The 24243-nt window shown below is 40.9% G+C and overlaps 3 protein-coding genes across 6 annotated transcripts; 1 reads left to right on the top strand and 2 right to left on the bottom strand.

The window, feature by feature from the left end:
* The first annotated feature begins 410 nt into the window (after positions 1 to 410).
* Positions 411 to 20440, top strand: LOC6737870 (serine/threonine-protein kinase unc-51). 2 transcript variants are annotated; one of them, XM_016169661.2, is made up of 12 exons: positions 412 to 1180; positions 7634 to 7807; positions 16839 to 16926; positions 17066 to 17191; positions 17347 to 17420; positions 17483 to 17643; positions 17703 to 17839; positions 17900 to 18049; positions 18412 to 19569; positions 19632 to 19768; positions 19834 to 19969; positions 20027 to 20440. In XM_016169661.2, exons 1-12 carry the CDS (start codon positions 1091 to 1093, stop codon positions 20101 to 20103), a joined length of 2508 nt encoding a protein of 835 aa, XP_016031639.1. In that variant the 5' UTR covers positions 412 to 1090; the 3' UTR covers positions 20104 to 20440. The 2 variants fall into 2 exon arrangements, with proteins under 2 accessions (XP_016031638.1, XP_016031639.1); XM_016169660.3 differs by having other exon boundaries at positions 411 to 1180; positions 17703 to 18049.
* LOC6737871 (reticulon-4 receptor-like 2) lies at positions 9399 to 15373 on the bottom strand. Of its 3 annotated transcripts, none has more exons than XM_016171393.3 (8): positions 15154 to 15373; positions 13909 to 14109; positions 11539 to 11723; positions 11222 to 11475; positions 10881 to 11156; positions 10449 to 10740; positions 10212 to 10373; positions 9399 to 10031 (listed from the first exon to the last, which is right to left on the bottom strand). In XM_016171393.3, exons 2-8 carry the CDS (start codon positions 13959 to 13961, stop codon positions 9877 to 9879), a joined length of 1377 nt encoding a protein of 458 aa, XP_016031642.1. In that variant the 5' UTR covers positions 13962 to 14109; positions 15154 to 15373; the 3' UTR covers positions 9399 to 9876. The 3 variants fall into 3 exon arrangements, with proteins under 3 accessions (XP_016031642.1, XP_016031641.1, XP_016031640.1); XM_016171392.3 differs by having other exon boundaries at positions 15285 to 15360; XM_016171391.3 differs by lacking the exon at positions 15154 to 15373 and adding an exon at positions 14253 to 14359.
* LOC6737868 lies at positions 20190 to 24081 on the bottom strand. Its single transcript, XM_002084660.4, has 4 exons — positions 23926 to 24081; positions 22174 to 23868; positions 21735 to 22040; positions 20190 to 21683 (listed from the first exon to the last, which is right to left on the bottom strand). The coding sequence occupies exons 1-4, from the start codon at positions 23973 to 23975 to the stop codon at positions 21131 to 21133; spliced, it is 2604 nt and encodes an 867-aa protein (XP_002084696.1). The 5' UTR covers positions 23976 to 24081; the 3' UTR covers positions 20190 to 21130.
* Positions 24082 to 24243: the final 162 nt, after the last annotated feature.

Below are 24243 nucleotides of genomic sequence, written 5' to 3'. Positions count from 1 at the left end.
TTCATTGTTTTATAATTTTAAAACTAAGTAATGCCATGTTAACAAGTATTGTTTTGTATATATCGTCAAAATTTCTACTACTCTCCTTCATTAAAATAGACACAGACACCAAAGAAATTGTTAAATTAAGCCCATCAGGAATGCCTCCTCTGCATAGTTGGGCGGAAAGGGTACTTGGTCTAAAGCCAATTTTATAAGTCATTTAATTGATAGATTGATAGATTTAATAGATTGGAATAGTATTTTGTCTCCATTTCTATCCAGAAACTGATTATACAGCAAGGCTCTGCTGGTATTGGTATAACTAAACTTTCTGTCCTAATTCATTTTTCACTCAAAATTTTGTGACTTTTTCTTCATTGAAGAGGTCTTAATATTAAGACCCACTGGTATTTTTAAGAAGTTGGTATTTTTCGCGCGGGGGCGTATTCGCGGTCCACCACCTGCGGCCACACTGGCCAACCCACCACTTCGTTTAGTTGTGTTTTCGTCTTGCCTTTTTCCACTAGTCTCTCTCGCGAAGTAGTTGGAAAAATCACCTTTTGCAAAGTTTTTCGCTGGGTCCAAAAAGCTACATTTTCCAAGAACCGTAAGGAAATTGCGCTGATCGTCCGTGTGTGCGTGTGTGTGGATGTGAGAGAGTGTGTGCCATCGATCCTGCAAGTGTGTGTTTGTACGCGAGTGTGGGGCCGCAAATTAAAAGCAATACCACACTGAAAACCGAGATAATCGCACACGGAAAAGAACGGTTTAATTCAATTACAAGTGAAATTAGAGTGAGTGCCCGATAATTGTCAACTGGCCAGGTGGACGGAAAAGTCGGCGGTGGTGTTACGTGAAAATTCCGGAGATCGTCAAGGGCCAAAGAATCATTTAGTGGCTGGCCAAAGGGGAAAGAAATTGATTTTCCATTTTCCACAATTGCAATTGGAAGCAAAAGCAAAGCAGAAGAGCGAAGAAAAGAAAAGGGGAGAGCAAGCGTGCGTGCACGAGCGAAAGAGAGTGTGGAGCTCGAGGGTGAGAGAGAGAGAGGAAGAGTGGGAGAGAGCAGCACTTCCAGGCGTCGCATCCTCCTCCTTTTTCGCATGCAATGAATATTGTCGGGGAATATGAATACAGCTCCAAGGATATGCTGGGCCACGGCGCCTTTGCCGTCGTCTACAAAGGACGTCATCGCAAGGTAAGAAGCGAAACTCTTCAAAACAAATAAATATCTTCTATTTACCTATATATACATATAGGTATATGCATGTAAAGCCTAAACAATTCCGTCATGTTACTAACCTGTTTTCCACAACATCTAATTCGTTGTTATTGTTTTCGTTTTAATACGGGGCTTGGTCGCATTTGTAAATAGTACAATAACAAGCCCCAAAGTTATTAACAATGCGCCATTGTCAAAGGTAAACACGCAGAAAGCACCAAGAGCCACAGCACCACGCTAAATGTCTCAAAATATAATGAGAAATCAGCTGATCACAGTGCAGGTGAAAAAAATAATGATAATTGGAAAACTCCCAGCAAATATTGAAAAACTCATAGCCTAGCATTTTAAGTTTTTATTTCGTATATCCTTTTTGACCTAGTGTACAAAAAATGTCTACCTGTTTTTGAAAACAATGTGCCACTATTTTTACCTGTTGAAACTTTAATGACTTAGATTTTCAGAAAACAACATTAATGAGCTGCACATTTGTATTTGTAATAATAAAAAAAAGAAGAAAATAACTATTAATCATAATACATTTTTTTTTAAATTATGTATTCCGTTTATACATTTTTTTAGAAATTTAATTTTGCTTACTCATCTGTGTTATCCCATTTATTTTAAAATGTTGTTTATCAAATTTGAATGAGTGTCGACCCACTGTACTGAGCGTAATAAAATTGCCAAGCAAAATCACAGCCCTTTTTTCGAGGGCTTTTGGCTTGGCTCCATTTTTGTTTTCTTTGAAATAATTTGCGTTTTGCTTTTGTTTATTTTCTATTGTTGCCTTTCGAAGCCCTCTGATTTCTAAGCAAAATTTGAGAGCCACACGCACGTGCGATTATTTTGGCGATACAAATAAAATACGTAAACACCACTGCGTATGATAAATATACAGGCATACATAGAACTTATATACATATGTATTTAAGTATACTTATGCGCGATAGAAGTGTGTTGAACTACTTCAGGGTCATTGGAGAAATAATAGAAATATTTGGCGCGTGTTGTTGGGCAGCAAAAGGGCTGTGAAATTCCTCTGGCATTACAAAGTAAATAAATTAAAGCGTGTGAATATGTAAACACAAGCTTAATCACAGATTGCCTACACGTTTGAACCCTAAGCTGTTTAATACCTTTGATTAATTTCTAAATAATGAGTAACACTTGTTACACATGCTTAATGCAATTTTTTAATAAAATAATTTATCCCGAAATCCTATTTATTTAAACGACATAATAGGCTGTTTTAATTGTTACCAGCTCAACCAGTTGGTCAAATTAAAAGCTGCAGGTCAAGCAACTTTAATCAAATCTACGGCAATAAAAAACCGCCGAAACTGGTATAAATAGAAAAATTTAGTTAAAACAAAAAATCAAAATCCTAAATTGCTGGTCATTAGCATGAGTGACTATGTTTTGTTTGATTTTCATTCAGTATAAAAAGCAAAACAAAACAAAACAACTGAAAACACGCAAAGTGAAAAGCTCGAAGCGAAAAGTTTTTCGAAACAGCTGCCAGTTATTGCATCAGCTGATTTCGGTATCCAATAAAAACACGCACCTACACACCACAAGCGTGTTTATCTCCTTAAAACCAATATATGTATAACACTCATATGGAAAATAAATATGATGATGTTATGTCCGACCAGTTGTATCTAATGCATATTGCTCAGTGTGTTTTTCTTGAATTTTTCTTGTTTTCTTGTTTCTGTTAGTGCAACAAAGCGAAATAAAATAAAATAAAAAAACAGCTCTTATCAACCGAGTTGTTTTGTTTTCTTCTCTAAATTGCTCAAGTTCGCCTCGTCAGTAAATGAAATCCCATTATTAATTGCAAATTCAGTGTGACAACAACTACAATGTAAGTAACAATAACAATGGAACAATCGGTTCACACGTAATCCAGACATTCGTCTCGTCTCTTTCTATTGTTGTCAGACCCTCTCTTTCGGTCATTTTGGATTTGTCGTTGTTAATGGCTTCTCTATCTTCCTTTTAGTAAAGATTTCTTATTTCTGTTTAACTTATTTCTTCGCGCTATCGATCGTTAATCATTTAATTGATTTCCCAAAGTGATCTGTAAATAATAGGGCTTAGCATTCATTTTAAGTTTCCTGAAGCAAATAGTATGTTTCATTTGATAAATTATACTATTTTCCATCATCTCTGATTGTTTCTCTTACTTGTATGTATATATTTATTTTGAATCTTGAATCTTGTATAATGTTTCAATCCACCTGAGTTCACTTTTTTTCGACGACAATTGGAATGTGAGTTGAGCTGAGCGGAGTTCACTTCCCGCACCTTTCCTTTTATGGCCATTTCAAGTAACTGGTTTCGTGGTGCGTCAGTTTTCGATTTCTTTCCACGACTTAATGCTGCCGTAATCACTTGGGTTACTTAAGAAGGACAAGGCATCGCGGAGTGCTGCCTGTCGCTTGTGTCTCCAAAAGAGTATCTTTTGCCTGCACGTGCTCGGAAAAACTCGCTAAAAATAGTCAAGCAATGTGCTGCTTTAAAAGATACACACCGAAAGATACGCGTAACTTGCGGACAGAAAAGGAAATCCTACTCGGAGGATCTGCACTGCGTCTACTGCACTCGAATCCGATTCCAAAAATAAACCTCGAACAACAGCTGCGGTGGCAAGTAGCAAGTCTGCTACTTCTCCTTGCATCGCCATGAATGAATCCATCAATCTTTATCTGGCGGATACGCTGGCATGTGGAAAGCCAGACGACACGTGTTACCATAATTCACCAAAGCGACCGAACGCTCCGTTTTATCGCCAATTGCATAAGCGGAATCATGCTAAAATTACGTTCTAAGCGTGTAATGTTTATTGTGTTTTTGGTTCGAAACCCTCCCCTTCTAACATTGCGCAATATGCATTTTGCATATTCATACGTTTTGTTTGTCCATATAGCGAAAATGCAATGGCAATTTGCATTTGATTTTGTCGCCGCTCTTCCACTTCGTTTTATTGCATTTGGCTGCGAAAATAAATGCGTCTCGACAAAGTTTAAACCTATAAAGAGTGATTAGGGATGCCGCTCTAATCGCTGAGATGTCAAAATACTATAGTTAGGGCTGTAAAATGTTGTATAATATAGGCTATGGGCGGCAAGCCCCTTATAGAAATGATAATAGTTTTATAGATTTCCAGGGAAAAACGTGTAAATTGTTTCTATCATATTTGACTGAATGTCTTCATTCATTCATTGGTATCAAAGTTCGAAGTTCAACACGTTATCCCCAGTTTAACTACTCATAAATCGATCTGATTTTGTGTTTTAATCACAGCGGAAATACACGGAAGTCAAATGTTAGTTAGGCAACGAATTTCGAAGAGAAACCCACTCTATTAAATCGAAATCACCTTTCCATTTTGCGATAGCTTAACACGTGCAGTCCAAAACAAATCGAAATTAACGCCTTTTATATTCAGCAAAAGCCGCCAGACAGCTAGCCATCATATCATATAAACTTAGGCGTTTCTCACGCGAAACTAGTTTGTCTTGTTCAACTCCAGATCGATGGTATTCTATATAAATTAGCCGGCTTACTACTTGTCATTCGATCGGGCGTGAATTATGCGGTCTTGAAGTACATAAATGTTTTGCGTCGCAGAAAAGAAAAATTCGAGAATTTCCGCGATTTGTTTGCGTAGCTTGGCGGCAATGAATGGATACGTTTTCACCCGCCAAACCAGTTGAAGTTGCGCTTGTATCCATCAGATACTTTGGCCTGGCCTCCGTTGATGATGTGCTGCTGCACTCGCTTCATTTTTCGCTCGCTTTTGTCTCTGGCTTCACTCTTTCTCGCATTTTCTGCGCAATTATTATCTTATTCAGCCAGCTATTTTTGGCCAAAAGAAATGTTTTCCTTTCTTGTTGTTAGTTGAGCGGCCATTGCACCTAAGCAAAACAGCCAATTTGCCTTGCCTTATCGAGCCTCCCAGTTCGTTGAACCATTTTTTGTTGTTGTTTTGTTTATTTTTTATTTGGCGAAATGCTTAACCTAATGCGGCTGCACCTCATGACTTGTGGACATTGAGGAATTGCAGAAATCCCTGGGATCGGAGGTCTCGCCACTAATTTTCCATTTTGCACCGACCAGGTGTGGGGCAACTTTCCCATTCGCTTTTGACACAGTTTTCGCCAGCGCTGAGGCTGATTGAGGTGATTGGGTCAAGAACTGCTCGGTTTCCGCTGTCCGAAGACCCCAATTGTTTTAATGGGTAATCTAATCTCGATTGGTTTTATTATCTTGGACTAGAAGGTAAACAGAATACAAGGCAGTGACGTAAAGAGCCAAATATATTCAGGCAAATATATGAATACTAGTCAATAATTAGTCATTTTAGGAAAACGTACCGGCTTCTTTATTAAATAATAAATAAATAATAAGTGCATTTATTCGAAAAGAATGCGCATTAGGCATCTAAAGTGGGAATAATAGTTATTTTTTCAAAATTTTAACATACCGCCTTTCTATGCGATTCTCAAACATTATACGTAAGGTACTCGTATTTTCATAAGGAAAGCACCTAATGGATCCCATTAATTCTTCTTTTGATAACATAATCTTTTCTCACTGACCTGATCCAATTGCCTTTGGTAATCTCGCGAAAAGGCAGAGGTCGCAACCCATTAAACACTGCCAGATGGTTGGAAGATAGTCTCAAACAAACAAAAGTGCAGGAGCCGTGTTATCGGTCAGAAGCTGTAAGAATCGCTTGATTCATTGCAGTTAACTGATATAAATATAAATGCAAATTGTATAAATACATCTGCAAGTGCACAGAGAAGGAATAAGTGCGCGTGGAGGGAACATATCGATTATCAATTGCCATTCAAACAACGCGTGCATCGTCGACTGAGGTGATTCGATATTCTAAGGCGAAACCAATATAATGTCTGGTTATAACTACACCCAGTAGTTTGTAAGTTTCAAGGGTATGCCGATTACTAATCAAATTTACAGCAGCACTAACTGCTGCGTACTGAAAAGACGATGGTGTGCAATATTTGTTAATTTAATGGTAGAGTTATTAGTCATTAAAGTTATATATGCAAAGTACTAACAAAAAATAGGTTCAAACCGGTATTTTGGGCAGTTTATATTAACGACCCAACTTTAGAGCATCATAACTTTTATAATCACACTTCATGATGATCATAGGATAACTCCCAGTCGACACTTCGCTGCCAGACTAACTACTATCTGATGTGTGCGCTTCCTTGTAGTAGGTAAACTTGTTTGAGTTTACACTTTCGTCTTTTGTAATGAGTTTTAGCCAGGGAGGAAGGAACGGCGGAGAGAACGAACCCAGACAAAGAGTCATTGTCACCTGTTAAGTTGAAAGCAAATAAGGCGACCACATCCAGGGGAACTCGAAACGATGGGGCCATCGGTGGGTGGATTCGGAGGTGCAGTTAACTTATCAGTGGGGCGTTTCAACCGGTTAACTTAGCTTACCAGCTTACCAATTCCCGGCCAAGTTCGTCACTCCAGCGGCCGACAAAAAACAACAATCTTATTCACCGCAATTAGAGGCCGGCCTGCTGCCCCCTTGTCTTTGGTCCGTCCGCCGGTTGAATGCGTTTTTGCGTATCTAATAATAACATTTAACCGAACGAGAGACCCTTCCATTTGTGTTGGTGGAGCACTCGCCTTCTGGCGGCCCTGCGGATTTGCATTTGCCGCATTTCCTTGTTTCGCTGCCTGCTAATTGAAGCAGGCCAAAGACATTTTTGCTCAAGGAGAATGTAAACATTTGGTAGGCAAATTTATGGCCGCAGCTGTATGCAAAGATTATGGGTTTTAGAAAAAGGCAGATGAACTCCATGGGAATAGTGTGCTGTTTACAAAGACAGAGGTTAGTGATCTGTAGATCTGAAGAAATCTGATATTTTACATTAATCTCATATATATGATTTGGATTGTTTCTGTAACATTGATTGAATGAGTTATCATTAAATATTAAGTATACGTTTCTCACAAAAGTTATCAAAGGTATCAAAAGAAATCTAAACCAATTGATTAGAGTGTATTCACTTATTTAGATTTATGCTAATAATTAACATATTTAAAGGTGCTAACTTTATATAGAATGTTTATAAACTTGACTCCCGGGCAATTGACCGATAAACAGTTTTATTATTTAGCTAATTAAAATGTTTATATCATCTTGAGCGACATTCCTTTGTGCTGGACTGCAAAGCAAATGCGAAATGGGAAATGTTAATCCTTTTCGCATTTGATTTTGTCAGTTTTGTGTCAATTAAATTCCCATGCGATTCAATTGAGTCATTCCACCGACTTTGGTTTGTAATTGGGCTAGCCGTTCAGTGACTTTGTAGTGAGTAACCCCTTTGAATTAAATATTAATGAAGCGCATTTCATTCGCTCTTACAGAAACACATGCCGGTGGCCATCAAGTGCATCACGAAGAAGGGACAACTGAAGACGCAGAATCTGCTCGGCAAGGAGATCAAGATCCTGAAGGAGCTCACCGAGCTGCACCATGAGAATGTGGTGGCTCTGCTGGACTGCAAGGAGTCCCAGGATTGCGTTAGCCTGGTCATGGAGGTGAGTTTGGCAACGAAAGAGCATTTAAATATCCGCATAGCGAAGCGAGAACTTTATAAATATTTAATGCTTTTATGGCTAAAACGTGTGTGATTCACTCCACCTGATATCGTCGGAGGGGGGAATTGCAAAGTAAAGTGCACGTCGACCAGTTCCACGTCATGTCCCTCCCCCAAAACCACCCACTGTCCCCTTTGGAGCTCCTTAGCTTGGCCAAAATGCTACGCCATTAATTGCGGAAGTTGCGAAATGAATTCGTAAACAGAAATAAAGTGAGAATAGAATGGTAAAAGCGATTTGCGTCGATTGGCTGCTGCTGAAAAATGCACTCGACTGAAATGTTTATACTTTAGTTCATAGCTAAAATTTTAGTAGGAATCTTAAAATCAATTAAATTAGACGAAGGATGCGTAGGGAATCAATTTTGAATATTAAATAATTTCATTGATTTAATTAACAGGCAGCTTATTCCATATGCGCTAATTTTATCTATTTAATCTACTGTTCTTTTTCTTTACGTTTTCTTATTTTTTAACGCGCAATTTGTTTACGTTAATTACGTTAAAAAAGACAAAAGCAAATTGGATAAATTTGACCTCAAGTTTGTTCAACTCAATTTGGGTTACAGGTGTTTGCATGCTTTTAGCGCGCACTGTTTATAAACAATCTATTATCTTGAAATTAGGTCAAATGCTCGCGGCACGAGAATTAGCTTCCTTTTGGCGAGTTTTTGTCACTGATAAGATTGGATAGGGTTGTTTTCTTTCATCCAAATACCCTAGTTATTAAAAGACTAGGAGAAAACATGGAATTAGTTGGGTGTTTTATAATAAATAAGAAGTTAATGCAGTGGAAACATATGAAAATATTGGTAATATGCTAGGTAAATTAAATGTAATGTATTGTTTTGTATTTCAGTGGGTTTCATACCTCATTCATATTTTAGTAGTTTTAGAATTGACCTAGCTTAGTTTGCATATTTACAGAAAACTAACTTTGAGTTCAAGGCAGGGTGTTTCCAAAATAGTTCTAATCGAAACGAAAACTTTGGGCTTATTGTTTGGTTTAAGTTTGCCTAAAAACGCCACATTGTTGTGGCCACACGATTGCATGTCATCATCATAGGTGGAGCAGAATCGAGCTGGCGGGGCTGGAAACGAATAGGAAGGGAGTGTTTCGTTTCATCTGCTGTGTATTGTAGTAGTTGGTACACATTCGATCGCCTGACTTTGGCCTCATTCGCCTTGTTTGCTTCGTATTCCAATGTGTTTGCCACCAGAGTGGCAGAGGCAGGGGCAAGGGAGTCCGCTCCACGGATTGTAATCAGTTCGTATTCGTGTGGTTGGTGAATATTTATTGGTTCCGCGGCCACGTGTTATGCCATGCCGCTTTTCCCACCATTTAGGCTACTATTCGTTCGTCAGATTTGTTTATTTATCTTGCCAATATATTAGGATGTGTTTATTTGGTGCTTAATTTCCTTGTCTGAAGATAGGAATGTGATATGAGGAGAATATGTGGGTGGATAATCAAGGCTACCAGGTAATCATTTTAATCTTTTGGTTTCATAATTAATAATTCAAAACACTCGTTTTTTTACTATGTACAATAATTACTTTTATTGTATTTTGGCAAAAGTCTAAGGCTAACAACTAGATTATCTAGGGGTTTACATTAATTTAAGTGTTGCGATGGAAATTGATTTTGGGATCTAAAACTAGAACAGTGCCAGGTTTTTTTGGTGCGGGATCCCATTTACCGAGTCCCCCTAAAGAACAGAACGCTAAGCGACTAGGCGGCTTAATCTACTCCGACTAACAACTAGAATCTAACAACGGATTCGGTTGAGTTGTTGTGCGGGAAACATTGTAGGAGAGACTATAGTTAGGCTAGATACCGAGTCAAAGTAGTTAACTAACTAGCCATATACATACGTGATATACATATACCTATTTATAATCTATCAAAAATGCCGGCAAAATGGAATTTGTTCTCGAAACTGGAGGAGAAGGATAGGATTCTCTTTTCATCTTCGATCGTTTGGTATTGGTTTGTTTTGGAAAGTTTTCTTAGGCTAGCTTATTCAGTGGTATCTCCTCAGTGGGATGGACCTGATCCTTTGGCTCTGGTTTGCTAGTGCGGCAGCATTTGGTTTTGATGCCGCCAATATCCTGGCGGCAAATGAGTCCGATGACGATGCCAATCGCGGCCAGAACCATGATGCCTAGTGGGTTAAATTGAACAAATTAGTAGGGTTTTGTGCCACACTTAAAAGGTCTATAACATAAGCAATCATGAACTTAAATATAATCACTATTTAACTGGGATATAACTATTTTCTTTAGTTTTTCCAAAGGCTTGAAATTGTTGAAGTTATAAACCTTAGACCGCAGTTTGTACTCACAGATGAGCAGCGTGTTGATGGCCTCCTGGGAGATCTGCACCTGGTTGGTCTGGTTCTCGGCAGGCGGCTCTACGCTCACTCCGCTTGTGCTGGTCTCGGAGCTCAGGATTCCGGCTTTGACCAGCTCCGTGCTGTTGTCCATTTTGGCCCGATTGCGATTGGCTAAATGCGAACAATGGGAGGCGAGCAACAGACACGTTAGCAAGATGATCTAAGAGTCGTGGGGAAATAGCTTACCACTTCTGGGCGGTGCGGGTGTGGCGGCCACTGGCTTCGCAGTGCTGGTGATGCTGGCGACGATGGGCAGATCGGAAATCCCCTTGAGCGGCGGCTCCGTGGGATAGATGAGACTGCCGTTGAAGGGTGTGCCCAGTACGAACTCGTAGCAGCTGATGTCGTAGTTGAGGAAGCTAATCGTGTCGATGGAGGTCAGCAGGCCGCACAGCTCCTCGATGTTCTGTTGCTCCAGTTCCGGCAGCTTCAGTTTAATTATTTTTGTTAGCGGCGAGAAAGCTTTCGTATTGATTTGCTGTCGGAATGGAAAAGCGTGAGCGGGACAACTATATAGACGACAGTGCGATGGCAAACACAGCTGTTTCGGCTGCAGATGCGCCAACTATCGATAGAGCGATAACTTGTGCTATCGCACTTTTGGCGCGCCAATCTCACCTGTTTGAAATCGTTCTTGTTCAAGCGCAGCACCTCCAGGCCACTCATGTTCTGGAACGTCTGCTCCGGCAGCTCCGTCCAGCTGCAGTTGACGCAGCTGAACTCCACCAAGTCGGGCTGGTTCAAGAAGGATCCATCCAAGCGTTGGGTTATAGTGTTGTTGCTTAAATCGAGTAGCGTCAGTTCCTTGGCCGCCGCAAAGGTGTCGGGATCGATTTTGGTTAGACGGTTGTTGGCCAACCGCAGGCGCTTCAAACGCTCCGAACCCTGAAAGACCTACAACAGATAATAAATATATTAGTTGCAATTGAAGTAGGTAGTAGAATGAGCTGGGCACTCACATCCTTGTCTATGCTGCTGATCAGATTGTGATTCAGATTGATTTCCACCGCCCTGGACAGATTGGCAAAATCCTCCGGCCTCAGTTCGGCAATCACATTGTGGCTCAGATCGATGATGGCCGCCGTTTTGGGCATGTCCAAAGGTACATGGGTCAAATGCGCATTGGCACACTGAACGAACTTGAAGTCCTCCAGGCAGAGGCAGTTGCGCGGGCAACTGGGCTCCAGGACATGATTGCTGCGTCGTGGTATGTCTGCAAAACGATATTCATTAGCCTTTTCAGTTGGGAATATATAGTAGATTATGTTGTACTCACTAAATATTGGTCGAAATGTGGTGGTGGTCGATGTGGAGGATGATTGTGGCATCAGTCTATTTTCTGCTGTCTCCGGCGATTCCTCGCCCGTCGCTGTATCACTGTAGTCATCATCGCCGTAATTAAAGTCCTCGAGGGGATTTGCCTCCTCGCTGCCCGCTGGAGCGGCATTTGTGTGGCTGATGCTGTAAGAGTAATCATTAAATTAATTCCTGTCTCGACTGAATAAACCAACAATATACCAATTTGGATTTTTCCACGACTTATAAACGAATTCGCATTGCTTATGAAGAAAAACGCAGGGCAATTACATGTCAAACGAATGCGCATTTCTGATAGAGCAATTACTGTACAAATTTGTAAAGTGGTTTTACCGAATACCCAAAATTGTCAATATTTGGCTTTAGATTGTCGGTGGGGTTCTAAGCAGTACGTGCTTACATCACTCACGTCTTGAAGGCGAACACACCTAGCTAATTTGTCCTGAAAACGCTCTTGACCCATTTCGCTGTGACCACGCCATAGCCACACCAGAAACATTCGTTTTCCCCACTATCATTATACGGCTATTGTTTATGTTTGCTCCGCGAAATAACATGAATGAATACCCTCACATGTGCGAGCAAACATATGTACATACATACAATGTATTTCTCGCTACAGTCGTGGTCACAGCAATAGCCCTTAAATAAATTAAATGTCTTCAATGATACAAGGCTTCTAAGTGCAATTCATTACATTATGCACATATTGTAAAATATATTTTTCATTTCGTTTTTTTTTTTTAGGAATAAAATAAAATCAAATAGATATGCTTTTTAAGAAATGCCCTTACAGCAAAAGAAAATAAAGCACATATTTCTGTTATTGTAACTGAATAATTTTTATTGCCTGTAAAGTTGTTTATTTGTTTCTGTTAACTGACCTTACATTACCGAAACGTACTGTAGCTACTCAGTAAAAAGCACATATAAAACCAGTTTACTTCATGGCAAAAGAGACAACTCGACCGGTTTTAGTTTACGATTTCGTTTACTCTCACTTTTTCAGATTTTTTTTTATTTTTTTGCTGTCATTTGTGACCCCTCTTCATTTTTTTTTGCCTGATTCTAAATCGTTCGTTATCCTTGCATTCGGCGACTTCAGTTCTAGTGGCTTGTATTTATTTTTAGAAAATAAAGGTATAAATTGGCTAGTAGAGTAGTTCAAGTGAGTCTTTGGACTGCCATTTAGAGTTCTCTTCAATTGCGTGACTTTTGAGTGAAGTTTCAATGAATGCTGAAGAGCCTTGTCAATCCTTAAAACTGCCAAATTGAAGAGAATGAACGACTTTATACTTGAACCACAAGTACTGATATGGAGCTATTAAATGGTATATAGTCCTACCGGATAGTAAAGATATATTTATCGAACGTTACGAATTGCCTTCAAGCTTCAGCTGCTCGCCTGAGTTAATTGGTATTACGAAAGATCTCTAAAATGTTACTAAGCATGACGACCTAGTCGACGCAATTCCCTTGACTACTTGAATGAAGTGACTAAAATTGGAAGCGGCGCACTTAAAAGCACTCTACTTTGACATTTGATTTCGAGTGGTTGAATAGGTTCGAAAAGGCCCAAAAATCAATAGGGAAATGGGCTTATGTGCACTGAAAAATATATTATACTCCTGACATTCAAAAAATGATTGAAGAATTATGTATTTTAGGTTTTTAAACTCAGGAGTATTTAATACGAATTTTTAAGGCAAGAATATAGATTATTTTTACATAATCGGAAATGTCTGAGTTGTAAATCAAAAGAAAAATCTGAAAATCAAGACAGTTGTAAATTTCTATGTCATTTGCAATAGTGCTTCGATATAGGTTGAGAAATTCAAAATGCTGAGCAAACAATTTGATAAGGAATAACGGTATAAATTATCGGACAACCGGGGAATCGTTATTATTTTTATCAGAATCAGATTATGCGATATGATTAAGTAGAGTGTAAATTCGTGCACCTAATATATATATTAAAGGCGGCAATTAAGAGCGGTTGCCGTGGACTATCAATAAAAAGTTGCTGTTTTTTTTTTTTTATAACCCCATGCGTGAGTATTCCATTCGGCATTGATATCTCAGTTGTGGGCGGTTCAAAGTCCCGTTACCCAGGTTCACCTGTCGTTATTTCGATTTGAGTGAATTAATCACTGCGAATGTTGCTAAACGGAAACTTTGCCCCGTGTCTTTCCTGTTTTTCGTTTTTAGGAAAGGGTCTACTGATTTCTATAAATAAATTGATTACTTCTTTTCCAGCCCCATAAGAATAACAAATGTGATTTCTCCACATATCGAGATCTGTAAATATTTATTACAACTTGATTTTTACCTCACGCTTAGCAAAAATATCAGCAGTAATCCGAACTTGTAGTACACGTGCATTATTACGAATTATTTGTTTATATTGATATTTGTTTAGCTTTGTTTTCACTGCGTCTTCAAGGCGTCGTGTTGTTAGTATTTGTGTTTAGCACAGGGTTTTCATAGCATTTTCGTCGTTTTTGCCAAACTTGATGTGGAAATTTTCAAGCTGAAAATAGATTTTATTAGGTGTTGGGGGCCTATTTTCGCACCGCTTTTCTTGTTTCACTTTGCACTTTTAATGTTCATCTGTTTTGTTTTGAAATTATAGCTTCAAAGTTGATTAATGCCTATTTACATGTGCCGGCTTACTTTTGGCAAAAGTTAAATAATTATTTTTCACTCCGCTCGCACAAACTTTTCCACTCGCTGCCGATTCTCGAATGAGCAAAAATTCGCCAACAATTCCCATTCTACTAACTGAACAGGTGTGTGTGTGTGTGAGCTTCGAAGAGCGGCAAATATTATCTCTTTTTCTTTACTCTCACTCTCTTCCAAACTCTCTCATGTTAAGTTTAATGTTTAGCCGTGGTTATCTTATCAGTTTTTAATATTTAATTGCTTTGTCTCATACCCTCGCGATTTCTACTTAGCTGTTAACCAACTTCTGACTTACTAATCGATTATTATATCAATAGTAACAATTAAAAAGTTCATGTTTTCAATGAAAACAGAAAGAGCAAGCTCCAATTTTAATCACCGTAAATAAAGGCTAAACGATTGGGTAATCCTATTTTAATTAATAAGCATTACATCACATTCTAAATTAAAATTTCAATTGCAATATTTTCAATATAATAACATAAACAGCAGATTTGCAAGTACAAAGAAATCTTTAAGCCGGCTTGTAATATTAATAAAATTAATTACACACTTGTCTGATTAGAATTAACGCCGATCGTAATGAACTTTGCTTTGGACTTGACTTATAAGTCGGTCGGCCCGCCTTTTGATATGAAAAAAGGGAAGCTTTCACAGTTTATTTACATAATTTGCTGGAATAATGTGAAACACTGGGCTGAATCATAACGATTAAATTGGACGTGATTTGAGTGAAAAGTTTGTTTGAATATTTGTTTCTCCGAGTGCTAAGTTAAACTCTTGTTTTAATTCCGTTTCTAGGTCTTTGTGTTGTGATTGCGATGAACAATGTATAGCAGCAGCGTTCTTTTTATCGCCTAGAATATGTTGACCTTTAGTCCACTGCGCTTACTTCGAATGACTCGCGTCGTCGTTTTCCCCGATAATATATGTACTAAATTGGGTATAACACTGGGGAGTTTTCTCATCGAATTCTACTGAATGGAAGTATTGCGTTGAAATTTCACTTAATGATTTGCTAACTTGGCTTTTTGTTGTCGCGCGATAACGTGCGATTCATGCCACCGTCGATTTGAGAATGAGCTGCGAACGGAACCGCAGAAGCAGCGAGCTTAAAAGTTGAGAGAGTTCAACTTGAGCGGCTGAAGAGAGTCTTCTCTTAGCTTTCGAAGCGCTCTCTTCACACTGGATTCTTCAAAATAATATTTAAAAAAGAAAGAAGCAAAAACAGAGAAGCCCATTAATTACGCAAGTGCATTTTCCAATAAATCGCTGACTCATGGGCACTTGTTGCCGGGAAATGGCATTGCATATATTTTAGAAATTGTTAAAAGCCCCAGAGGAAGAAAAACCCTCTTCATAGCGAGTATTTCATCATTTCTTTCAAACTTTTACTTTTATGTTGATGTTTATGTACTTTACATGTCAATGACTTTTTGTTTAATGTTCTTCGCTCTTCGTTTCTCTTCGGCGATTTTAGCGATTTCACAAAAAGCGAGTGCAGTGAAATCTTTTGTCATTTCAATTTGGCTGTTTAATTGCCTAATGTTGCTTTGTTTGCTCATTAAACTGTAAGTGGTCCATATAGTTTCTCATGGAAAACAAAAAATCCATAAAAGCGGATAAAAATGTTCGCCGCACACATTACTTTTGTTGGTTTTTGGTGGTTGTGTTCGTGTGGAATTCTATAGTCATGTCTTTGATTGGCGGCCTCAAGGTCAAAAATCGCAAATCCTTTTAGGCAACTTGCTCAGGCCAAAAATATAACGGCATTTTGGAGAGACAGGGGTTCGTTCTCTTCATTTACATTTTAGCGAGGGCTGCTTACAAAATTCTCCAATATCAGGATACATTTTTTATCCCAGCTGATTTTCCTTTTTGCTGTTTTCGAATCCTTATAAACTTTGAATATTTTGTTGCGTATTATTATATTGTGTATTATTATTATAATTTCTTACAATAAGGATGAAAAGAGCAAATTATTAATTATCCTAAATTGAGTATAGAAAATGCACTACAGTGAACGGGAATTCTTAAAAAACCTAACTGGCGCTTTACTTTAAAATAATATTACATGGAAGTGAATTTATAATTTCAAGTGTAAATTCCCCTAGCATAGTCAATATTCTATAGGTGATTGTAATACCCCAACTCTTTCTCCGCATCTGCTGACATAAACCGGAACATAACCTTTGTTGGGCAAACGACAAAAGAAAAGCAGCTGGCTGGCTGTGCTGATCCATAAACATATTTCCCTAATTCCAGTTCTTGATTCAGAAAATTGCCATAAATCATATTCGCTTTGACCTTGCCGTTTTCTATGATTGACTGGGATTTGCACAAAAGTCGAGCAGCTGGAAGCGAAAAGATGGAAAGACCGACTGAATCAAATCTCGGGGCTCTTGCATTTTCGCACTGATTGGACTTAATTCGTTTGCATGGGTTGCATTCTGCTTTTGAGGTCTTTTGGGGTCCCAGAAGATTTATATGCGCACTGAACTCTTGACTCGTGGGGGTCTCTCTTAATTCAATTTCCCAATCAGCTCCACTCACGCTCTTCCTCCTTTCTCTTTACAGTATTGCAATGGCGGCGACTTGGCGGATTATCTGAGTGTCAAGGGGACGCTGAGCGAGGATACCGTTAGGCTCTTCCTCGTGCAACTAGGTGAGTTTCAAACAACCCATATAAGGCTTAGAACTAACTAATAATTTTAAATAATCAACATCAAGTCTTATATTACATTTAACTTAGAACTACGAAATATTTTACATTAACTCCATTATTTTGATTTCCATAATTCTAGCTGGTGCTATGAAGGCACTTTATACCAAAGGAATTGTGCATCGTGATCTCAAGCCACAAAACATTTTGCTATCGCACAATTATGGCAAAACATTGCCAGCTCCATCGAAAATAACCCTGAAAATTGGTAAGTTGTGTACTTAAAATCTAACACAAAAAATCTGTAACCTCTATTGAAAGTTGTTACTTAAAAAACTGGTTATTACTACGAAATCTTCATGTAGTCAAATACTTTCCCTGCTACTTGTTACTTATACTGCCTTCAACTTTTCTTTATTACAGCGGATTTTGGGTTTGCGCGATTCCTGAACGAGGGCGCCATGGCAGCCACTCTGTGCGGCTCTCCCATGTATATGGTAATTAAAAACTATCAAGATTCGAAATATATAGTATTTTATGGCATATTAAATTTCCAAAGGCGCCCGAGGTGATCATGTCGCTGCAGTACGACTCCAAGGCGGATCTCTGGTCGCTGGGAACGATTGTCTACCAGTGTTTGACTGGCAAGGCGCCATTCTATGCACAAACGCCCAACGAACTGAAGTCCTACTACGAGCAGAATGCTAACCTGGCACCAAAGTAAGATACCTCATAATTACAAAAACCGAAGAAGGATATTTAACGCTCTTATTTCGAAGAATTCCAAGTGGCGTGTCGCCGGATCTAAGGGATCTGCTGCTGTGCCTGCTGCGCCGCAACTCCAAGGACCGCATCTCGTACGAGAGCTTCTTTGTGCACCGCTTCCTTCAGGGCAAGAAGGCGGCCGCGTCGCCAGGTGAGCCTAGTCAAGCAGCCAACCTGCGACGACGAGTCTCTAAGAGTGGTGTTCTTGCAGTTGACATGCCACCGCTGGGCGGAACACCGCCTGCCAAGGCCAAGAGCCCCTTGCAGCAGCAGCTGGAGCAGGAACTGAAGCTGGTCAAGCTGGCCGAGCAGCAGCAGAAGGAGCGCGAGGAGCAGGAGGCCCAGGAGGACGAGAACACGGGTAGGTGTTCCAAGCAGTGTCCCCAATCTGGGATGACTGAACACAAACATATGCCAATTAAAAGCTTATTGAAAATCTCAACTTGTTAAAAAAAAACTCACTTAACTTGAAAGCAGGTGATAACTCTTTGAGGAATCAAAGAAATTAGCACTCTTGCTTTATTTACCAACATTGTGTTAATTTCAAAAGAGGTTTAATAAAACGAAAAAGTGTGCCATATTAAGCATTTAAGACGTTACTCAAATTAGATGAACTATGCTTTGAATATTTGTCTGCGACAAAAGCAATTAATCATTGCAAATGAATAATAGGAACCATATAAATGATCCCAGAACTTAACGCTTCTTATTTAATGATTTTAGTGTCCGTGGTGGCCAATCCGGCTATTTGTGCCACCATCACCAACGTGGGTGTTCTGTGCGACAGCGAGAACAACAGCGGTTCTTGCAGCTCCCACGAGGACTCCGATGACTTTGTGCTGGTGCCAAAGAACCTTCCGGAGGACCAGCGCCAGGGTCTGGCCCAAGTCCAAGCCCAGCCCGCTTCCGGTGGCCAGCGTCCACAGCAGCAACAAAATCAATCCAGTCCGCCACGTCCCAGCAGTCTGCCCATCTCTGAACCCAAACCAGTACCGGCTCCCGCACGACGTCAGGTGGCCAGGCCCGGACCGTTAACGGTAGCCACACTGGGTGGCCAGCAGATACCCCGATCGCAGCCAATTAGCGTGAAGCAACCGCGACCGGATCAGCGCAAGAGCAGTGTGAGCAGTGACATTAACTCGATCTCACCGCCGGCGGTGCAGTTTGCCATTGGTACGCCGCCTACGCGTATGCGTTCTGCCTCTGGTGGATCGCTGTCGGAGACACCGCCGCCCCATGCTCCGAGCACCTGGCAGGTGTCGCCAGGACATTCGCAATCCCCGTTGCGCCGAAGTGGCAATAGCTCCCCAGTTCTGCCGTCCGCAGCGCTTACCAAATTGCCCACTTTGGGCAGTCCCACAATGCTGGTGGCGCCGGGATCATTGGGCTCGATTGGTTCGGCGGGCAGTGGATCGGAGAACAATAACCAGCATCACATGCTGGGACCGCGAGCTTTTACGCTGCCCGAACTGGGGGCCACTGGTGGCCTACATAGTCTGCTGGACACAGGAGCCGGCGGCGGTGGGGAACCACATGCATTCCAGGCCCCAGAACTGTCCGAAGAGACGCTGATGGATCGCGAGCACAACGAGACATTGTCCAAGCTGAACTTTGTGCTGGCGCTCACCGATTGCATCCAGGAAGTGGCCGATTCGCGATGCGCACCGCTCTCCACGTTCATGGTGGCCGGCAGTCAGTCGGCGGCGCAAGCGGCGTCAGCGGATGCACAGCAGATACCGCCGCACGCACCTGAGCACTGCAAACGGGCCGAGCGCCTGGTGCTGCTCGTCCGGGGACTGCAGCTCCTCTCGTCCGGGATGAATCTGGCTTCGCAGCAGCTGAGCAACGGCCAGCTAAAGCCGTCGTCCAATGTGAAGAATGGTGAGTCTGCAGATTCATTTTTTGCAGCCACATCCTCATTAATGCATTTGGTTTACCACCAGCTTTGCTCACCATGAACGCCAAATACCGGAGCATGCTGTTCGAATCGAAACGCCTCAATGGCAGCGGACTATTGCAGAAGGCGAATGCATTTAACATAACGGCGGACAAGATTCTCTATGACTACGCACTGGATATGGTAAGGATTATATATTGTGCTTACTAAGTTTACCTAATAACTAACGATTTCTCAACCCTTTTTAGTGCCAGGCGGCTGCTCTGGATGAGCTACTGAAGAACACGAAGAATTGCTTCGAGCGCTACAACACGGCACACATTCTGCTTCATTCGTTGGTGCAAAAGTGCAATCATCCGCAGGACAAAATGATGCTGAACAAATGTAAGTTATTACTTAATAAATAAATAAATTATTTAATAATTACTTCTAATCCCGTAGATCGCGATGCCGTTGAGAAGCGTTTGAGCATATTGCAGCAGCATGGCTACATATACATGACCGATGAGAATGCTTAGTTACTCGGGCGGACAGAGCTTTATTCCAACCATGAAGCACCGGCAATCTTCACAACATCAACAACATTTCCTTAAGTTATCTACCGTTTTCGTTGGGAGTGCAAACATGTGATTGAAACAAAAACTACACTATCCATACATAGACATACCTACAAATAATTTAAAAACCATCCACACCTAATTTCTGGTCTACAAAGTTTCCCAACAAAAAAAAAAGAAAAAAAAACAGTCCAATGTAAATAGTTTGAGCTATGCAGATGTATGTAGTTTTTGTTTTTCTTTATAATTTTGGCCCGCGCGGCAACCATAATTGTTAAAGCTTATAACGAGTGCAGATGCAACATGAATAAGGGCAGACAAGAGTCCATATAGTCGTAAGATAACCATAATATTATATATATGTTTACATATATATATACACGAAAGCTAACCAAGCAAACCACATTACATAACGTAAAGGGCAATATGCAAGCCAAACTCAGTTTAAATCTATGTTTAAAGGAGGAAGCGGGAGAACCCAGATCCATATATCATGTGCTAGAATTTCTCCGTAGTTGTAATGCCTATTTTCTTATTTAACAATCTAATATTCCCCTATTATTATATTATAAACATACCATACAATATTTATGGCTGCACTACACAAACATGTTTACAATGTGCTATGTTCATAGTTTTTAGTTAGGTCTTTTCTAAAACAACTTTAAAGATGTATTTAATTTTATGACAAGAAATTTATATTTTAAAGAAACTTTTTAAGTTTTTCTACAAGCAAAGCCCACAAAACTTTTGAAAAAATCTATATATGTATATGGTATACAAAAGAGAGAAACACATAAAAGAGTGTATAAAATGAAAAAGAAACAAAATACCGATTTGAACTAATAAAAAGTACTAAGGAAAATCGTAGAAATATGCCTGTTTTTAAATTATCAATAATTAAAAAGGAGGAGATGTGCACATTCTAAGAAGTTTTTTAATTAGAGATAGGCTTGTGTGAAAATGTAAAAAATATTCAACGTTTAATTTAGGCATGGCGCACTCGGCTGACATTGAATGAAGGACCTTGGTTGTTTCGTTGATAGTTCCGATGAATATCCACACCCCCAGCCACCCACCTCCCACTGTATGGGGAGCTGAAGTGTGGCGACGCAGTCGGAGAATAGCCTGGCATGGTTGAAACCTCTTGCCTTGGGCAGTTCCAGGGTGCAAACGGAAGAGGCGGAGGAGGCGGAGCACAGCTCCCCAAACTCACAGTCGCGCCGCCGGAATTTCGCGTGCCAGTGGACGATCTGTCTGGCCTTTCCTTTTGCTTCGGCTTCGGAGGAATCTTCTCCAGCTGAGCAGCAGGGGAGTTGCTGCAACAGCGACCGCACGGACTGCAGCAGTAATTGCAGCAATTACGACAGCCATTGCAGCAATTCGCGCAGTAGTAGTAACAGCCGGTGCAGGGATTAAAGTACCAGGACCAAGGACATTGGTTCGAGCAGGGCATGCAGCAGGTGTTTACTGGCGCTGGAGCAGGATTGCAGGGTGCTGGTTGAGGATTGGAGGGTGCTGGTGGAGGATCTTCGTTTTCCCTGCGAAACGCATTAAGCATTAATTACTCCTTGATGGAAGTGGGTACTCACTCAGACAAATTGGCGGAGCAGCCGCATGTGCGCATTTCTGGTTTTGTCGGGGGCGATGGACATGGTTTCTTGCAGTTACACGGGCAGTCGGCATTCTCGTTTTCTGGAATTTCCACTGGTGATGCTTCGGTATCTTCTATTTCCTTGCTGCTGTGCTCGCTCATCTTGTTCTTGATCTTTGAGCCATTCGGTTTCTTATTCTTCTTGGCAGACGGTTTCGCTTGCTTTTTGCCCCTGTCCTTGTCCTTCGGCATCAGGAGGTGACACCACTTCTGCAGATCACACGGAGGACAGGACTCGGTGAGACTGCAGTGGATACGGAAGACATTACAGCACTTATAAGTACTTCGTGTTCGAGTAAAGATGTGTGCCGAATGGTGGATTGTGTAAGCCTAATTCGAGAGCTGAAACAGCTCACGAACTCTGACATTAAACTCACCGGCTGAGAAGCTCCAAGCAATTCTTATCCTGCGTCTTCTTTTTTCCAGAGTTTGCGTTTTCACTCGGTGGACAATCAGATGCTTCGGAAACGTAATGAGGAGGATAGTATTGATTGTTGGGATCGAACCGAGTGCAGCAGCATTTACTGGATTTATCCTTCGATGGCTTAAAGTTTGATGGAACTTTATTCGAATTTGTATCCTTTTTGAGTCCTGCCTTCGATAAGTTTGGTGCTCTTGCTGCTTGCGGTCTATTCACATCATGTCCTGGCTGATCATAAAAAGGATTATTGTCCTGGACAAATGTGGCATTAAGTGGAGTGCATTCGTTGTACGGATAATACTGATTGGATGGATCGATGCCCATGCCCACGCTCTGCTGGCCATAAAGTAAGGGCTGTCGATTGGTAGGTGCTTCTACAGATTTATTTCTTTTTCTTGAATCGTGCGATCTGTTATCACGAGAACGCACTTCACCCGCGGATGCCATTGACTTGGGCGCGGCCCTAAGATCCGTATTTCTTTCTCCACCACTATTAGAATGAGGATAGCCGGTGGGTCTACGGGCTTGTAGTTTTCCAGAACGACCTTCCCTTGACTCGCTCCGGTGACTGAGCGACTTGGACCTCTGGCCACCTGGACTAGCATAAACAATTTCAGAATTGATATGGGCATGAGCTCTGCTTGAATGATGTCCCGTAGGTTGGCTTCGTTGATTTGGAGACTTTGATCTAGTGACACCATGAGGCAGTTGTCCCCTTGATGACTCTGATTGGGGAACTGCCCTTGAATGTGTGGCTTGACTCTGCTGGTTATATACTTCAGATCTGTTAGCACCAACATGAACTTGATTCGTTGATTGGGGAACAGTATAGCTATAATTCTGATTATTGGGCTCACAGTTCATGGCTTGATTATTGCGGCTATAGAGTGGTGCACTTCCTCCTGAGGGAGGAGTGACTGGGCTTTGATTTATTGGATGTGGTAGGAATGTTGATTCATTGAATGGAATATACTGACTATTGGGTGCAAAGCCCATGCCTAAATCCTGAATAAATTGATTATAGGAAGGTACTTGCGCCGTTCCTTGTAGCCTTCCAGGTGGCATTTGCCGATCTCCGCATTCGTAGACTTCTCCGGTACAGGGATTAAACTTATTTGTGTACTGTGTGGGTAGACCTGCCGCTGGAATAGATCTTGGATCACCCTGACCTAACGAGGATGGTGGAGCCACTGGTAGAACTATGGGACCAGGGACACCAAAGTCTCCATATTGAGTCGGTGGCGGGATACCAAAAATCATAGCATTTCCTGACGGTCCGTAGGTTCCATAACACGGAATAATAGTCGGTTGTCCCGGCTGGAAGCCATAGCCAGTTCCGTAGGCTCCAGTCCTAGCTAGATCGTCTTGTTCGGAATCTTCAGGATTCTTGCATCCATTCACACCATCTTGACATGGATTCTCACAACTCTCCGCACACGCATCCATGTTTGAACACGGATCCTTACAATTGTCGCCACAGGCTGAGCAACTTTTCGATCGTTTCCGTTTCTTTGGGCGCTCTGGCGTCTTTAGAAGAAAACTGGGCGTCACGACGTCCGAGAACTTTTGGAACTCCCCAGGAAACACGACGCGACAATTCCTCATATTAGAGGCACAAGATCGCTCACAGCAACTTGGTCGAGGACAGCACCTGCGGATGAGTACAAATGCAATTGGGTTAGGACCTTAACTATAGTCTTATACTTACACGCCATGGCAGCTTATGCACCTCCTTAAATATCGACATGGATCGCACATTTTTAACTCCTGCTTCTGTTCAAAAGTCCACCTTCACTCATGGTCAATTACGAAGAGTACACAAACATAACATCAGTAGTCAAAATCATAAAAAAGTAGAAGTAAATGGTACAAACTATTTTTGATGTCCTAAACTAAGACTATGTTGTTAAAATCATTGAATGATCAGTTGTGATAAAACATCGTTTTGAAAGAGGTGCTACCATCTTAATATCAGTGTTTTACAGCTTATAATACGATATGAATATGAAATAAAGAAACCTTTTAA

The sequence above is a fragment of the Drosophila simulans genome, chromosome 3L (assembly GCF_016746395.2).
Source record: "Drosophila simulans strain w501 chromosome 3L, Prin_Dsim_3.1, whole genome shotgun sequence".
Classification (NCBI taxonomy): Eukaryota; Metazoa; Arthropoda; class Insecta; order Diptera; family Drosophilidae; genus Drosophila; species Drosophila simulans.
The sequence above is the reverse complement of the archived record's forward strand: the minus strand, read 5'-3'. Positions and strand labels throughout refer to the sequence as shown.

What these genes read in the sequence shown, in the direction of transcription:
- LOC6737871 (XM_016171393.3), bottom strand. Translation starts at nt 13,961, where the DNA reads ATGCACGTGTACTACAAGTTCGGATTACTGCTGATATTTTTGCTAAGC. An exon ending in ATATTTTTGCTAAGCGTGAG is followed by an intron (nt 11,724 to 13,908) that starts GTAAAAATCAAG and finishes TTACTCTTACAG; the next exon opens with CATCAGCCACACAAATGCCG. An exon ending in CATCAACACGCTGCTCATCT is followed by an intron (nt 10,032 to 10,211) that starts GTGAGTACAAAC and finishes TTAACCCACTAG; the next exon opens with GCATCATGGTTCTGGCCGCG.
- LOC6737868 (XM_002084660.4), bottom strand. Translation starts at nt 23,975, where the DNA reads ATGTGCGATCCATGTCGATATTTAAGGAGGTGCATAAGCTGCCATGGC. An exon ending in TGCTTGGAGCTTCTCAGCCG is followed by an intron (nt 22,041 to 22,173) that starts GTGAGTTTAATG and finishes TATCCACTGCAG; the next exon opens with TCTCACCGAGTCCTGTCCTC. An exon ending in TGCTCCGCCAATTTGTCTGA is followed by an intron (nt 21,684 to 21,734) that starts GTGAGTACCCAC and finishes TGCGTTTCGCAG; the next exon opens with GGAAAACGAAGATCCTCCAC.
- LOC6737870 (XM_016169660.3), top strand. Translation starts at nt 1,091, where the DNA reads ATGAATATTGTCGGGGAATATGAATACAGCTCCAAGGATATGCTGGGC. An exon ending in GCGGCTCTCCCATGTATATG is followed by an intron (nt 17,421 to 17,482) that starts GTAATTAAAAAC and finishes AAATTTCCAAAG; the next exon opens with GCGCCCGAGGTGATCATGTC. An exon ending in AATGCTAACCTGGCACCAAA is followed by an intron (nt 17,644 to 17,702) that starts GTAAGATACCTC and finishes CTTATTTCGAAG; the next exon opens with AATTCCAAGTGGCGTGTCGC.